General features: G+C 37.4%; 1 protein-coding gene across 1 annotated transcript in view; it reads left to right on the top strand.

The window, feature by feature from the left end:
* The window catches only part of KCNH8 (potassium voltage-gated channel subfamily H member 8), a 355694-nt gene that overhangs the window by 325650 nt on the left and 14353 nt on the right, over positions 1–15691 (top strand). The window contains exons 13-15 of the mRNA XM_042903485.1: positions 2072–2430; positions 4490–4596; positions 7238–7314. Of these exons, the coding sequence (XP_042759419.1) occupies positions 2072–2430; positions 4490–4596; positions 7238–7314 (543 nt within the window). The remainder of the gene's footprint in view (positions 1–2071; positions 2431–4489; positions 4597–7237; positions 7315–15691) is intronic.

Raw genomic sequence — 15691 nt, forward strand, 5'->3', positions numbered from 1 at the left:
CTGAACAAACTTGTAGAAGTACAAACACTATAGATTATTAGAGAATTACATCAGGACCAGCGGAGCCTCCTTGAACCAAAGGAATGATTAAACTGCCAATGGAAATGTAAACAGAAGTTCAATTAAAGAATTCACTCATTGTTCTTCATTTCTTTGATAAGTTTGCCCCGTGTGTCTTTAACTGGGTGAGCTAATTTTTCTATTCTCCAGTGCTACTAAACAGTTTCATGAGTAAACTATTTTGCTTAGCTTGGCCAGTTTTAAACTGGATGGGCTGTTGCCTGTTGAAGTCACCACACGTTCAAGTTCATTTTTTGTTGTTGTATGTATCATTATAATGGTTACAGGAAAATCAATAGATACCGATAAGCCAACTGTTTATTAATATGAAGTAATAACCATGACAGCTCATGAGATTTAAATAGCACACTTAGATCTTTTCAGCTTATTATCTTATTTCTATTAGAAATTATTGATGAGCAAGTAGAAACAATTGTATCCTCAAAAGAAAATGAGGCACCAAAAAAAAAAAAAAAATGAATTGAGCCTTTGGAGCAGAGAAGCCATGTCTGGGGCAGAGCAAGAAACACCCACTCTTCTAATGACTCCATTGAGGGCCACTAGCTTAGCCTTTGCTGTTCTCTCTGCCCTGCCCCATCATCATTATCTTCGTTGTCTTTATCCAACCTCTCCCTCACTTCTTCTTAGTCTAAAAGGTTGAATGACTCCAGTCAAGAGTCTAAGATGGGTTTTTTTTCTTCCAAAATTTTATTTAAATTCAAGTTGGTTAACATATAGTGTGGTATTGGTTTCAGGAGTAGAATTCAGGGATTCATCACTTACATACAATACCCAGTGCTCATCTCAACAAGTGCCCTCCTTAATGCCCATCACCTATTTAGCCTGTCACCCCACCCACCTCCCCTCCAGCAACCCTCATTTTGTTCTCTATAGTTAAGAGACTCTTATGGTTTGCCTCCTCTCTGTTTTTATCTTATTTTGTTTTTCCTTCCCTTCTCCTCTGTTCATCTGTTTTGTTTCTTAAATTCCACATATAGGTGAAATCATATGGTATTTGTCCTTTGTCTTTCTCTGATTTATTTTGCTTAGCATAATACACTCTAGTTCCATCCTAAAAATAGAACTACCCTACCGTCCAACAATTGCATGACTAAATATTTATCTAAAGGATACAAACCCCAGATAAGAAGGGGCACATGCACCCCAATGTTTATAGCAGCATTATCAACAAGAGCCAAATTATGGAAAGAGTCCAAATGTCCATATACTGATGAATGGATAAAGAAGATGTGGTTTGTGTATACACACACACACACACACACACACACACACACACACACACTGGAATATTACTGAGCCATCAAAAAGAATTAAATCTTGCCATTTCCAAAAACATGGATGGAACTAGAGTCTAAGATGGGGTTTAGCAAGACTTCTTCCTTTCCCAAGGTTCTCAAGGGGAGCAGGCCAAATGGTTTGCTCCATTTCCTTCCAACTGACATCTGAAAGTAAAGATAGCAGGAAGCAGAGTAGCTGTGGGTGCCACGGATCTTACTCCATCTATCTGATCCAAAATAGGAAAGGTTTTTATTCTCAAAGATAATATACTTTTCTGGTTGACCTCCATATAAAGTTCCACTGAAGACCCTATAACTTTAAAATAACAAGGCCCAAGACCTTCCAGTAAAATTGAAAATGTCCTTACTCCTAACAGCATGCCATCATATCCTATTACAGATGACAGGCTGATTAAAATCTAGATGCCAAGCTGGTAAAATGCACCCTTCCCACCAGGACAGTTTAAGAAGACCAAGAGAGGTGTTAGCCGACCAACACCAGGATAGCAGAGAGGGTAAACCCGGGGAATAGCAGAAATGGCGAGACATTGAACACCTGAATAAATAATAGCAAAATCTGCAAAGTCTTAAGTTTTCATGAGACGTAAGTTTCTAAAAGATTTGACGTTGTTTCGATAGGACCACCAGCATGAATGATATTCCTCTCAAGCAGCCTTTGCAATCTGTACTAATCTATGTTATCACTGATTTAGTCAGAGCCCAAGGGAAATGGCAGCATCAACAAAAGACTCCCGTCCATTGTGGAAGATGAGGAAGAGGAGGAGGAAGGGGAGGAAGAAGAGACAGCTTCCCTCTCTCCCATCTACACAAGGGGATCCTCCTCTTCACGCAGCAAGAAGGTGGGAAGCAGTAAAAGCTATCTAGGCCTGAGCTTGAAGCAGCTGGCCTCAGGAACAGTGCCGTTTCACTCACCTATCAGAGTCTCCAGTTCAAATTCCCCGAAAAACAAACAGGAAACTGACCCCCCTAACCATGGAAAAAGGAAAGAGAGAAACTTGAAATTGCAACTTTCGGCTTTGAATAGTTCTGGACCCCCAGACCTCAGTCCAAGGTAAGAATCACATCATATAATTCTTTCCTAGGTAAAAATGGCTGCCTTTTATTCAAATTGGTACCTAGTTAGTAAATTATTCAGCCCTCTGGGCCTCTCAACCACACAGGTTCCTAGCCTGGGTTCTTCCGCTTTCCTGAATTTTGTGTGTAAATTTTGTTTCTGCGTGGAGGTGTGTACAGTATGACAATAGTTTTAGTTATATTCTCGAAAGGGTCCATTAAATGTTCAGAAGGCCTTCTTCACTCCCTTCATCCATTTAGCTCTACCTAAGTGTTGATGTTCATTTTCAATGCTATTTTCTTTATCATTGTGGATAACTGAAGCTTACTTTTATTTCTGGCCTCTTCCGTAGGTAACACAGCATAGCTCTATTTTTAATTTTAAAAATTCTCTTTAGGATTAACTAAAGATGATTGAGAGGCTGAAAAATCCTGACTCAGAAATGTGAAAGAAGTGGTCTATGGAGCATAAAAGCAATAGTAAAAAATCACATCATAGCTGACAATAAATAGAAGCAAGAAAAAAAAAAATACTGAGTGCTTCCTATGTCCCATGTCCTCTGCTAGGTAATTTCACATTCGCTATTACATTTAGTCTTCTCAAGAGTCCTGTAAAGTAGTTCATATTATCTATACTATTTTGTCCAAAATCTCAGAGATTAAGTTTGGAAATCTGTATTCAAATTCTATTTTTCTACTTGTAAAGCAAGTGATATTTCTAAATATATTTAGCTACTCTTTTGAAGAACACAATTCATCCATTGAGAGATTTTTTTTTTATTTTTTTTTAACGTTTTATTTATTTTTGAGACAGAGAGAGACACAGCATGAACGGGAGAGGGGCAGAGAGAGAGGGAGACACAGAATCGGAAGCAAGCTCCAGGCTCTGAGCCATCAGCCCAGAGAGCCCGACGCGGGGCTTGAACTCGCGGACCGCGAGATCGTGACCTGAGCTGAAGTCGGATGCTTAACCGACTGAGCCACCCAGGCGCCCCGAGATTTTTTTTTTTAAATAAGCAAAACACACTTAGAAGTTCAGGAATTCAGTTGAGGATGGTAATTTGAAAACATTGCCTTACTCTTCTCCTTCCTAAATTTGTAATAAGAAGAAAGACAGTAAATTTTAAATAGGGGGGAAATATATCAGAACTGAAAAAGAAAGGTTTATCCTGAACTTATAAGAAGAACATTTTTCCTTTTATATATAGAAAAAGATTGTGAGGACATACATCAAAATGCTAACAGTAGTGGTGCATTACAGGTGATTTTTATTTTCTAATTTTTGTTACTTTTATATTTATATTTTCTACAAAAGACTTACATTTTTTAAATAATGAGTACATTAAATAGCATTTAGCAAGGAAAGACTAGCCAAAGTCCTAATAGTCGTTTATATGAAATTCTTTAACTCTTACTTCGGAGTTCTGTCCAGGTTCAGAGTAAAGGTGTCATCAAGGTTATTTAATGTGATGCCATAATCATTAGGTTAAAAGATTTTAATTCTGGATGAAGTGGTGATTTAATATGAATTCAGAGAAGAGGACTTCAGTAGCTTAAGGTGTTGAATCTAAGAATAAATAAGCTTGCAAATTCTACAGCATTTCTGTCCAAGAGAAATATAATGTGAGCTAAAATTGTGAGGCACATATGTAACTTTAAATTTTCTAGTAGCCACATTTTTAAAAAACAAACAAAACAAAAAACCCACATACACAAGTGAAGTTAATTTTAATAATATATTTTATTTGACTCACTCTGTCCCAAATAATTAATTTCAAGTGTAAATAATAGTAAAATTTTACTAATAAAACCATTTGCATTTTTTACTCAAATATTCAAAATCTAATGTGCATTTTATGCTTACAGCACAGCTCAACTTGCATGAGCCACATTTCAGGTGCTCAATAGCCATACAAAGCTAATGGCTACCATATTGGAGAGCACAGCTTTAGAGACTGCAGAATTTAGAAATCAATACAATATTTTTAAGTCTCCTAGAAATACTGGAACCTATAAGCAAAAATGCACAACTAGCCAATTTCTTTTATTTTAAACAGGATCGTTGATGGAATTGAAGATGGAAACAGCAGTGAGGAAAGCCAGACTTTTGACTTCGGCTCTGAACGCCTCAGACCAGAGCCCAGAGTTTCTCCTCCTCTAGGAGGTAAGCTCTATATTTAGTCTTCTGTCAAGGGGTGGTATTTCTTTTTAACTTGTAATGTTTGGCATTGACCCTTTTTTGCCTTCCCATTCTCTGAGTATTTCCCACATGTTAGAACTTTGCCCATGCCATGGAAAAATTTGATTTGAGTCTATGCCATCTCCAAGTTTCTAAGATATCATTTGTAACTGTTCCTCTGCCCAGCCTAGATGCCCTGCCATTTACCAGCCCAGGTAAATGGTGTGTTAGGAGACTCAAATGTCTGCTATTCATTAAAGGGTGACCATGTTTTCTTAGGATAGATGCAGATTAATCCACAAAAATAACATTACCAAGAAGAAAAGCTGTGTTGGTTGTACACTATAGGAACATAGGTTATATTTATCCAACTTCTTGAGGAGCGATCCTGTATTTGCATTTCGTCAAAGGATAAAACAACTTCAGAAGGATGTTTGAAGGTTGGAAATGAGGGTGATCTATGTGAAGCACTGTGCTCTAGCAATGGTAGATTAATGTAAGGGTACTCCCAAACCCAACCCAGATTCCTCTCTCTCCCTTGCCTTCTTGAGCTCATTGCCCATAAAAAGTAATCTGTCAACATAATGAAGGCCAGAAATGACAAAGAAATTGTAAAGAAGATGCACCTGTAGTTAATAAAGGGAGAATAATGAACAAGCATAGGCTAGCCAAAACAATTACCAGAAAACTGTAAGATGAAAGGCCAGCAGTCCCTGCCAGCTCTGTCCTCCCCTTCCCACTCAGCTCTGAGATCCTTGTGTCAGGATCCATTACTAATTAGTGAATCCCTCCATGAACAAAGCCAAGCCCAGTAAAGACTTTTGAATGTACGGTCCTGGGTGTGTGTGTAGGTCTCCTTTTGGTGGAATTGCAGTATTCCATCTCAGCAGTCCTTCCTGGCCCTCATTATCATCTAGGGAAACGGAAGGGTCCTTGCAAGCCTCCTTGCTGTGGGTGGGGGAGGGGAGGTGTGCAGGGGGAATGGAAGACAGGGAAAGAAGGAGTGCAGATGTCAGTCAACAATCCTGATTCGTTCATTCAGTTGACTTACATGTGCTGATATTACTCTGGGGAAAGAGGCACAGAAAGCATATAGCCACACTGATGTATTTGCTGCGAAAGTTGATGGCAGGTCCCAACCGGAAGTTTTCCTTATTAACTCACCTAGACCTGGAGATGATGCACAGAACCTCACCATGTCTATCCACCTATTTCTGCTCCCACCATCTCCTTAGCCTTCTCTTCTCCTCTTCCCAGTATGTAGCCCGATACTCATGCCCTCAAGCAACAGATTTTCTTAGCTCTATCTCGTAAATATCCCTCGATTCTAAGATTTTGTATCCTTACTGCCACCATATTTTTCCTTGCTACATCCATCTCTTGCCTGCTTTGCTACCAGAGTCTCTTCCCTGGTCTCACACTGCTCTCCATTCAGAGTAAACATTTTTAAAAATACAAATTTATTCTATAACTCTGATCCTATGCGTAAAACACTGACAGGGCTTCCTATTACCCTTAATGTGAAATTCAAACCTATTACCTAATTGCCTTTTAAATGTCTCTTTTCCCTGCTAGATTCTAAACTCCATGAGGGTCAATTATATTTTCTTTATTCATTGTTCTCTCCTCTAAAGGAGGCTTAGCCTACCATATATGTTCTCTAATCATTCATTGAATTCATAGATTAACTTTGCAAAATTCTTTGCAAAATGAAAATTATATATATATATATATATATATATATATATATATATATATCCTTTCTACTCCAGCTAGCAACGATTTATCTGTACTTTTGTCCCTGACAGAAATAAATGTATTTGGAAGAGCAAGGTTTAAAAAAAAAAAGTGGAGATAAGAGAACCAGAAAATGGGAGAAATTATCTTTTAGAGCAATTCAGGAGGAGATAGGAAATCTGCAGTAGAGTTTAGCACCTGAAATAGAAGTTGGGTGGCGGCAGGGTAGGGGTGCGGAGGCTCTAATAGACACAGGAATCAATATTTAGGGGAGAAAAAGAGGAGGAGGAACAGAACATCCCTTTTCTATGGTTTAGTCATTGGCTCTGATATATTTTTAGAGAATGGTCAAAAAAGAGGAAATGTCAGGCACCTGTGTGGCTCAGTCAGTTGAGCGTCCGACTTCGGCTCAGGTCATGATCTCATGGCTTGTGAGTTCGAGCCCCGTGTCGGGCTCTGTGCTGACAGCTCAGAGCTGGAGACTGCTTTCAATTCTGTGTCTCCCTTTCTCTCTGCCCCTCTCCTGCTCATTCTCTGTCTCTCTGTCTCTCTCTCTCTCAAGAATAAATAAACATTAAAAAAAAAACTTAAAAAAAAAAGAGGAAATGTGTCATCTTGGAACATGGTGGTGATTTGCCATGGACACATCCCATCAGTGAGGTCATGGTCCCCACCATGATACGTGCCCAGTTTCAAGGCATGTATCAGACAGGATCCAGAGGATTACTAGAAGCATGTTCAATCCCAGGGAGACAGAACCTACAGTGCACAGGCATCAGGAAGAGTTAAAGGCAGTAGCTTAGGTTTCCTTACCCATTTCAACTGCCTCAATCCTCACATATGAAGTTTATTACTAAAGGACCCATTCTGTGTGTGTTACACTTTTCAGACTCAGAGATTGGAGCTGCTGTTCTCTTCATCAAAGCAGAGGAGACCAAGCAGCAAATAAATAAACTCAACAGTGAGGTATGGAGCTTTCTCTTCCTTTGGTCATGCTGGAGTGGTAAGAGCTATAAATCCTAGTTACCAGCAAAAGCAGTATAATGTAGTAATTACAGGCATATGCTCTGATGTCAGACCACCATGGATGAATTCCCACTAAGCCTCATGTGAGTTATGTGACCATTGACAAGTTCCTTACTTTCTCTCATGCTCTATTTCCCCACGTGTAAGTAGAGGGTAATGATTATGCCTACCTTATGGCCCATTGTGAAATTGAGATAGTGCAGGCAAATCATTTAGCATAAAGTGAGCACTAACTAAATGATAATTATACTAATTAGCATCATAAATGTATTGATACTTGGTATAACTGGTGCTTTTTCACTTTTTTCATGTACTTTAATTTTTAATGAGTTAAAGCAAGGTGATTAATCCAAAGATGAATGCTATTTCTCAGAATAATCAAATGGCCTGAAATGCGCTTCTTTTCCCTGACATATATTTGCTGTGTAACTTTGAGCACTTTACCTCTCTGGACCTTGCCATCTATTCATGTAAAATAAGGTAATTTTTAGGAACTTTATTAAAATATATTTTGCATATCATAAAACTCACTCATTCCAAGTGTACAATTCAATGATTTTAGTAACCTTATTGAACAGTTCTACCGTCACCGTATCAGTTTTAGAATGCTTTTACCTGCATCCCTGCAGTAAAACCTCTCGTCTTACTAGAGGTTACCTACTTTTTGCCTTTTCTGGCCATCTCATATAGAGAAGGTAATATCTGAATCACTATCCTAACTTTGGTGCCCTTCCGAAAAATTTTAATAGTTTTGTCTCGAATAAAAACATTCGAGACAATTTGGAGGCAAATAGTTTATTTGGGAGGTGGCCCAGGAAGCAACATAAAGGATAGAGAGGTAAGGCAGAAGAGAAAGGAAAGCACAGAAAGAAAGGCGTGTTAGTAAGATAATTAACTCTGTGGGCAACTGGGGCTCAATCCTGCTGGGGACCACTGAGAGAGTATGTAGGACAATTCAAAACTGTTCCACCATAAGGCAAGGAAAAATGGAATTGGGGGTGGTTCCTGAGAGATTGACTCCCTTGCTCTTCATGCAGGCCTCGCTGCAGAGGAGACTAGAAAGGTTCTTCAGACAAAAATACGCAGGAAGACCTGGACCTTCCGGGTACACCTAGGGTGAGGGCACATGGACAGGCACAGACAGTGCGCACAGTGTAATAGAATCCCTTTCTGGGACTAAGATTACCTGAGGAGATCGTAGCGAAAAATATAATAGTTATTGACACTGGGAAGATTTGTGGAAAATGAAATCACGTTATCATATCAGTTTCCAATTATCTGCAACAATGGAAAACTGGGTAGTTTGTCATAAAGCCCAGAGGTTTCTCTTAAACCTGTGTATCTTCAGCTTAGTGAAGATTTATGATTTACTGCTGTCTCTCCTTCTGCGCCCACTTTCTCTGGGAGTAAGATTGTTGCTAATGAGACGTAAGAGAGACAAAGGGCAGACTAACAATATAGGAATGAAAAACTAATCAGATTGAAACTCCTTAAATCACAAAGACTTGGCCATACACTGGGTCTCGTAAATAACATCTTGTTAAATACAACAAAACAAACCTAAATACCCTGTTGGAAAACTTTTTATTGAACAATTTCTTTTCAAATATTTTTCTTGGCTAAAAGCACCAATTAATATTAACTGTTTGGATTCTTTTCCCTCATATGTGAGATCATTTAATGGTTTTAAGAACTGACTGACCAATGTCTTAGCTCAAATACTAGAGTCAGTAATTATTCTGGGGAAAAATGTGTTTATATCTTCACCTTTTGGAATGTACATAGTTTCCTAAATCACAGCTGTAAATCCACACCCTCTACGATTTTCCTTTGACCATGCGAACTAGTGGTAGATACGTTAAAACAGATAACCACTTGGAAAACAAAATATTTCCCCAATGTGATTCTGTATTTATGATTGCTTTTCTAGTGAGATGATATAAATCTTTTTATCTTGCCATATATTGAAATAAAAAGGGCAAGGTAAAATATCAATGGTCCAATTATCCTTCCCTAAGGAATTAGTTTTTTCTTATAGGAAAATATCTGATTTCTTCATGGCTGAAGCTTAAGTTAGAAAAATCTTATCCTTTGCACAGAATTTAATTTATAGTCTTGACTCTTTGGGTAGTGCATTAAAACCCACTAAGACAGGCAGAATGAAAATACAAATTGGCTTCAAAGTGTAAAATTATTTTTCTTCCGACCTACTTGTTTTTTTCCTCCTATCTCCTATAATGTCGTTTATGTAGCGAAAAAAAAATCTGTCTTTTAAAATCCAAGCCTAGGGGCGCCTGGGTGGCTCAGTAGGGAGCACCGCGTCGGGCTCTGTGCTGACAGCTCGGAACCTGGAGCCTGTTTCAGATTCTGTGTCTTCCTCTCTCTGACCCTCCCCCGTTCATGCTCTGTCTCTCTCTGTCTCAAAAATAAATAAACGTTAAAAAAAAAAAAATTAAAAAAATTAAATAAAATAAAATAAAATCCAAGCCTAATTTTTCCACTTCCCCTGTATCCTGCCACTCACCCATGTGATCATTTGATTGCTTTATTCTTCATTTATTCTTTTCCTTGTTCTGAGTAAACAAGAGAAGAATTGATAATGAACATGGGATGCACTGCATAATAATAACTCTTTAATAAAAAGGGCAATCCCCAATATATGCGAGGCATGTCGAGCATTATGTAAAGTTTGAGAACACAGCAACAACCCCATTCTGATATTTGCCCAGACATTTAAGATATAAAGACATTGTTCATTGATGTGTAGATTTCATAATCAGCTGGCTAAATACAGAACAAAAATCAGAAAGGAAATGATGTTGGTAATAACCTACATTCACAGAACAGTGACGGGTTTAAAAGATGTAGGGCAGCTGCTAATATTAGAACGCTTTTGAAAACATTGTCATTGCTCTACCGCGGACAAAGAAATAGTGCGATTCTAAGGAAATTGTTTAAAAATAACAACAAAATGTCACCGTGGGGGACATGGGCTGTGTAAGTCAAATGCTCCATTTCTGAAAAGGTTTGTAGGTAAGGGTTAGAATGTTTTCTCATTTCTGAAATCTGCCTGACCCAGAAAGACATTGCGGCAAAGCCTACCAAGGGAACCTACGTGCTCTGCCACAGCAGGCATAAGACATAAAACACACTAGTAGAGAAAGAGAATGAGCTTTAGAGAAAGAAAAATATTCTTCTCCCTATTCATAAAATTAACTCTCTGACTTCAGCAAAGCGTTCACCTTCCCTAAGTTCAGATTTTTTCTCTATTAAATGCTAATGATGAAATCTGCAATATAGGATTGTTGTGAGGACCTAATACCATATGTAAACCATTCAGCATGATGTCTTCTGTTAATAAGGGGTCAAATACTCATTCATTCCTTATATAAGGTTGTACTTCTATCCAACAAAAGGTAACTCTCAAGTTAGCACCCCCCCCCGCCCCCCTACTCTCCCCTGCCCAGTGCAGACTAATTAGTCCATGTTTACGGAAGAAAATGAAAATGAATGGACTTAAGGGAAACATTTGATCATGAAAGTGACTATTTTTTACCTGAGACTTTTCTCTTGCTATGAAAATACCGAATATAGGGGCACCTGGGTGTCTCGGTCGGTTAAGTGGCCAACTCTTGATTTTGGCTCAGGTCATGATCTCAAAGTTAGTGAGATTGAGTCCCACTTTGGGCTCTGTGCTGACAGCAAGGAGCCTGCTTGGGATTCTCTTTCTCCTCTTGCTCTCTGCCCCTCCCCCCACTCATGCTCGCTCTCCCTCTCTCTCTCAAAATAAACATTAAAAAAAGAAAAGAATAGAAAATTAAAATAGAAAAATGAAAGGGCATATTGTTTATATTTCAGTGTATCTTATTTTAGCTAAATAGTTTGATGTAATAGTGTCAGTGTATTAATGTAAAGAACACTTGTTCTATGAGACTTCAAGATTTAAGGGCTAAGAGACATTAAGTATGCCAGTTTACCAATGTTTAATCATTACCTGATATTACACTAAACATAAATAGCAAAATGATTATAAAACTAGGCAGAATGGAAGCTTACAGGAAGGATAAGCATAGCCAAATCTTCATTTTCAAAATGAAAAAATGCAGGTGGCTTGTGAAATCATCCTTGCCCAACAAAGGGCATTTTGACTGGAATTCTCTGATTGACACTTTTAGAATTTTATTTTGTTTAAAAAATAAACAACTTCATTGAGATATAATTAACATATCATATAATTCATCCATTTAAAGTGTATAATCTGAAGGCTTTCAGTATGTTCACAGAGTTGTGCATTCATCACCATACTCAATTTTCAACCATTGTAAACCATTACCCCACAAAGAAGCCCTATACCCTATAGCCATCACCCGTGATGCCTGAAGTTCCCCTACCCTCAGCCCTACTAATCTACATTCTCTGCCCATATATTTCCCTGTTCTGAACATTCCCTGTAAGTGGAATCTTACATTATGGCCCTCTGTGACCAGCTTTTTTCATTTAGTATGAGGTTTTCAAGGCTCACCCATGTTGTGGCCATACCAATACCTCATTTCTCTTTACACCCACGTAATATTCCATTGTGTGGATATACCACTTTTTGCTTATTCATTCACCAGCTGATGGGCATTTGTGTTGTTACCACTTTTCAGCTAATATGAATAATGTCGCCGTGAACATTCATAAAACATTCATACAAGTTTTTGCGCGGACATGTTTTAATTTCTCTTGGGTAATTAAGTGGAATTGCTGGATCGTATGGTAACTCTGTGTTTAAAACATCTGAGAAACTGCCAGACTGTTTCCCAAAGCAGCAGCAGCACTTTACATTCAGCAGCATATGAAGGTTCCAGGCTCCTATTTCCTTGCCAACAATTTTTTATTTGTTATTATAAGACTTTGTTATTCTAACCATACTAGTGTGTGTGAAGCGGTATTTCATTGTAGTTTTCGTTTGAATTTCCTGGATAGCTATTAATATTGAGGATCTTTCCATGTGTTCATTCTTTGGAAAATCATCTGTCCAGATCCTTTACCCACTTTAAAACTGGGCTGTTTCTTTATTCCTGAGTTGTCAGAATTCTTTATATGTTCTAGATACAAGTTATGATTTTCAGTTTTCTTCTCCCATTACTTAAGTTGCCTTTTCATTCCCTACATGCTAGTCTTTGAAGCACAAAAGTATTAATTTTGGTGATATCCATTTTATGTATTTTTTCTTTTGTTCTTTGTGATTTTCAGGTGACATTTACAAATTTGTATCATGAGATCAGTAAAGTCTGCTTCAGTCAAACAAATAAAACAACAATAATGGAAGTTGTTCTTAAGAGTTGCTTTGCTACTTTTCTAAATGGCTATGAAGATTTAGAGTTCTATTAATAATTCACACAAGGAAACCTACATGAGTAATACCCTATGGTAAAGGGTATTCCTTAATCCTCTGAATTACTGTTATCATATCTTTTCATTGAAAATTGGTTCAACTGAAACACACTGACAGAATTGCAAGACCATTCCAAGATCCTACTATACAATCTCTTTTCTTCCTCATCATGATCCTATTTAACTCTTGACCATCAATTCTCAAAAGCAAAATTTAAAAAAAGCTATACATTCACTTGTTGACGTAGAAAAACAAAATCCATTTAACTGCTGGCAAAGCCATTCTGCATTTCTCATTTTAAAACGTAAGTATTATTGACAATAATGATTCATTTCATGGACACAGCTTTCTAAACTGGAATATACCCAACTATTTAATGATTTACAGGACACTTGTTTATTTTCAGTTCTCAGGCCTGTATGCATAGATAGATTTGTATCTCTCGTGAGAGATTTACTGATCATAAATAAATAAATAAATAAATACTCTAAAGAATAATGAGGATCTACCAAAAGAAAAAAATATATGTAAATCGCTCAAAAGCTTTTCCTGTGAAGTGTGAATTTCACATTCATGTAGTTTTGGATATTAGCTGTTTCAGTCCTCCAGGCCTGTGATCACTTACATATAGACCTCTTCTAATTTTGAATAGGGAGACTAAATGGACATATTGGTAAGGGCCCAAGGGAGACCAATGCCATATTTCAAATGGGCAATTTGAGCAGGATTGAATAAAAGGAGTACTTACAAAGAAGTTAGTTGAGTATAGAGAAAACACAAAGGATAGAATAGTCCCTCCCACCGTGGGGATAATGACAGAAGGTCAGTACAACACCTAGGTCTAAAGGGCCCAGAGTAGAGACTGGTTATAGAATCTTGAGTCAGAGGAAGGTGGGTGAAAAGCCACCTGAAAGGAGCTGTGATCTTTATTGGGATCTTCTACCCACCTCAACCCTGCAGGGAAGCAGCCGGAGGAACACATACCCCAACCTCCCTCTCCTACCCCCCTCTGATCTGCTAATGTTCTACAATGGCCAAACCCAACCAGAAACCAAAGAACCAATGAGCCTGTTGATGGGGTTCATACAAGTCAGCCTCCAAGGAGCAAAACTGGTTGGAAAGTGAATCTATTCTAAAAATATAAATGGGAAATATTCAGTAAAATGAGTTACTATGTATTCAAGCAAGTACAGAAAAAATCAAATGAAATTTAAACAATTAGTTATTGATTGCTTATTACTAGTAATTAACCAGTTAGTAGTAACTAGTTATTTACTTACTACTAACCAATAGTTTCAGAATAACTGGTTATTTTTTAAAAAGATGGTTATGGGTATTCCCCTCCCATACTTGCTAAATAATTTGTAAGTTGATATGTTTTTAAAAGAATATGCCCCCCTGCCATTTTCCATTCATCAATAGGAAAATTAAGTTCAATAATTGATCCAATCCAACAGCTACAAATAATATTCAAATTTTTTAAATAGAATCTTATAGTTGGAAGTGATTACAGGGAAATTTTCCTATCCTCCCTCAATACATGGATTTCCCCCTTTTTAAAAAAAAATTTTTTTAATGTTTATTTATTTTTGAGAGAGAGAAAGAGAGTGTGAGCCGGGGAGGGGCAGAGAGAGAGGGAGACACAGAATCCAAAGCAGGCTCCAGGCACTGAGCTGTCAGCACAGAGCCCGATGCGGGGCTCAAACCCACGAACTGTGGATCATGACCTAAGTCGAAGTCAGACGCCCAACTGACTGAGCCACCGGGCGCCCCCATGAATTTCCCTGTTTAAAAAGGAGAACCTCATACATCTTTCAAAAGAGGTATGATTTTGCCTCCAATACCCTATGAATTTTTTTGATTCTTCTATGATGAATCCCAATTCTAAAGTCCCTTCTTTAAGCTTTAACACCTGCTTTCTAAACTTGCCATTCAGTATTTACTTTTTATGTACATTTACGTTATTTTCATATGTACATTTCTTCCTTCCCCAAGGCTCTTGAGAACTTGGATTATGTCTCCAAAGAATTCTGTGAATTGCCTCAAAATTGTCACTATTTTTGTTATTGTTAAAATACTGAGACTTTACTGAAGTGCAACAGAGAATATCCTGTATCTCAAATAAGGACTTGGAAATAAGCATATATGAACTTGTAAAGGTTTGGGTTTTTTTTAAGTCTTTTTATTGGAGAACAATTAAGCACCTAGAGAAATGGACACTGACACTTCCCATTTACTTGTGCACAATTATAAATAAACACAATATCATAAATCAGTACTAAATTAGTCACATTTCCTTTTTATGCTTATATGACCATGTGATAGGATAGATTTTGAAATAATCAATTTTTTATAAATAATGAGTAGAAGAATTATTCTGAAACAAATATTTAAGCAACCTCAGCTTTGATATTATTGTATTTTCATATTGTGGTAGAATCATAAAATCTGAAATTTGGGAGATATCTCAGAGGCCACCTATTCTGGCTTTTCACCCTATATGAGAATTTTCTTTCTGAGGTTATTGGCAAGAAGTTATTTTGCCTGAGTATTGTCTGTAGTAAGAACTCACTATGCCTCAAAGAAATTGGTTCCCAAACCTACTTGTGCTTTCAGATTCTCAGGGAATGTTTTTTTACAGGATTATAGATATTTTTACAAATTAATATATAAAATAATGACTACTTTTAAAATAACTATTCCTTTGGCCAAGCATAGACCAACTAAATCTCAGAACCTCTAGAGTTGTCACTGGGTATCTGTATTTTTTTTTAATTCTCCAAATGCTTCTGATGACCACCAACCTCATTTCTCAATTACTTTAGCTCTTAGAAACCTATTCTCTATATTTAGCTCATATAACTCTCTGTAAAGACTTTTATTAATTTTCCTTCTGTCCTTCTTGAGTTGAATAGAAAAAGCTACGTAAATGTTTTT

This window comes from Panthera leo, chromosome C2 (assembly GCF_018350215.1).
Source record: "Panthera leo isolate Ple1 chromosome C2, P.leo_Ple1_pat1.1, whole genome shotgun sequence".
NCBI lineage: Eukaryota > Metazoa > Chordata > Mammalia > Carnivora > Felidae > Panthera > Panthera leo.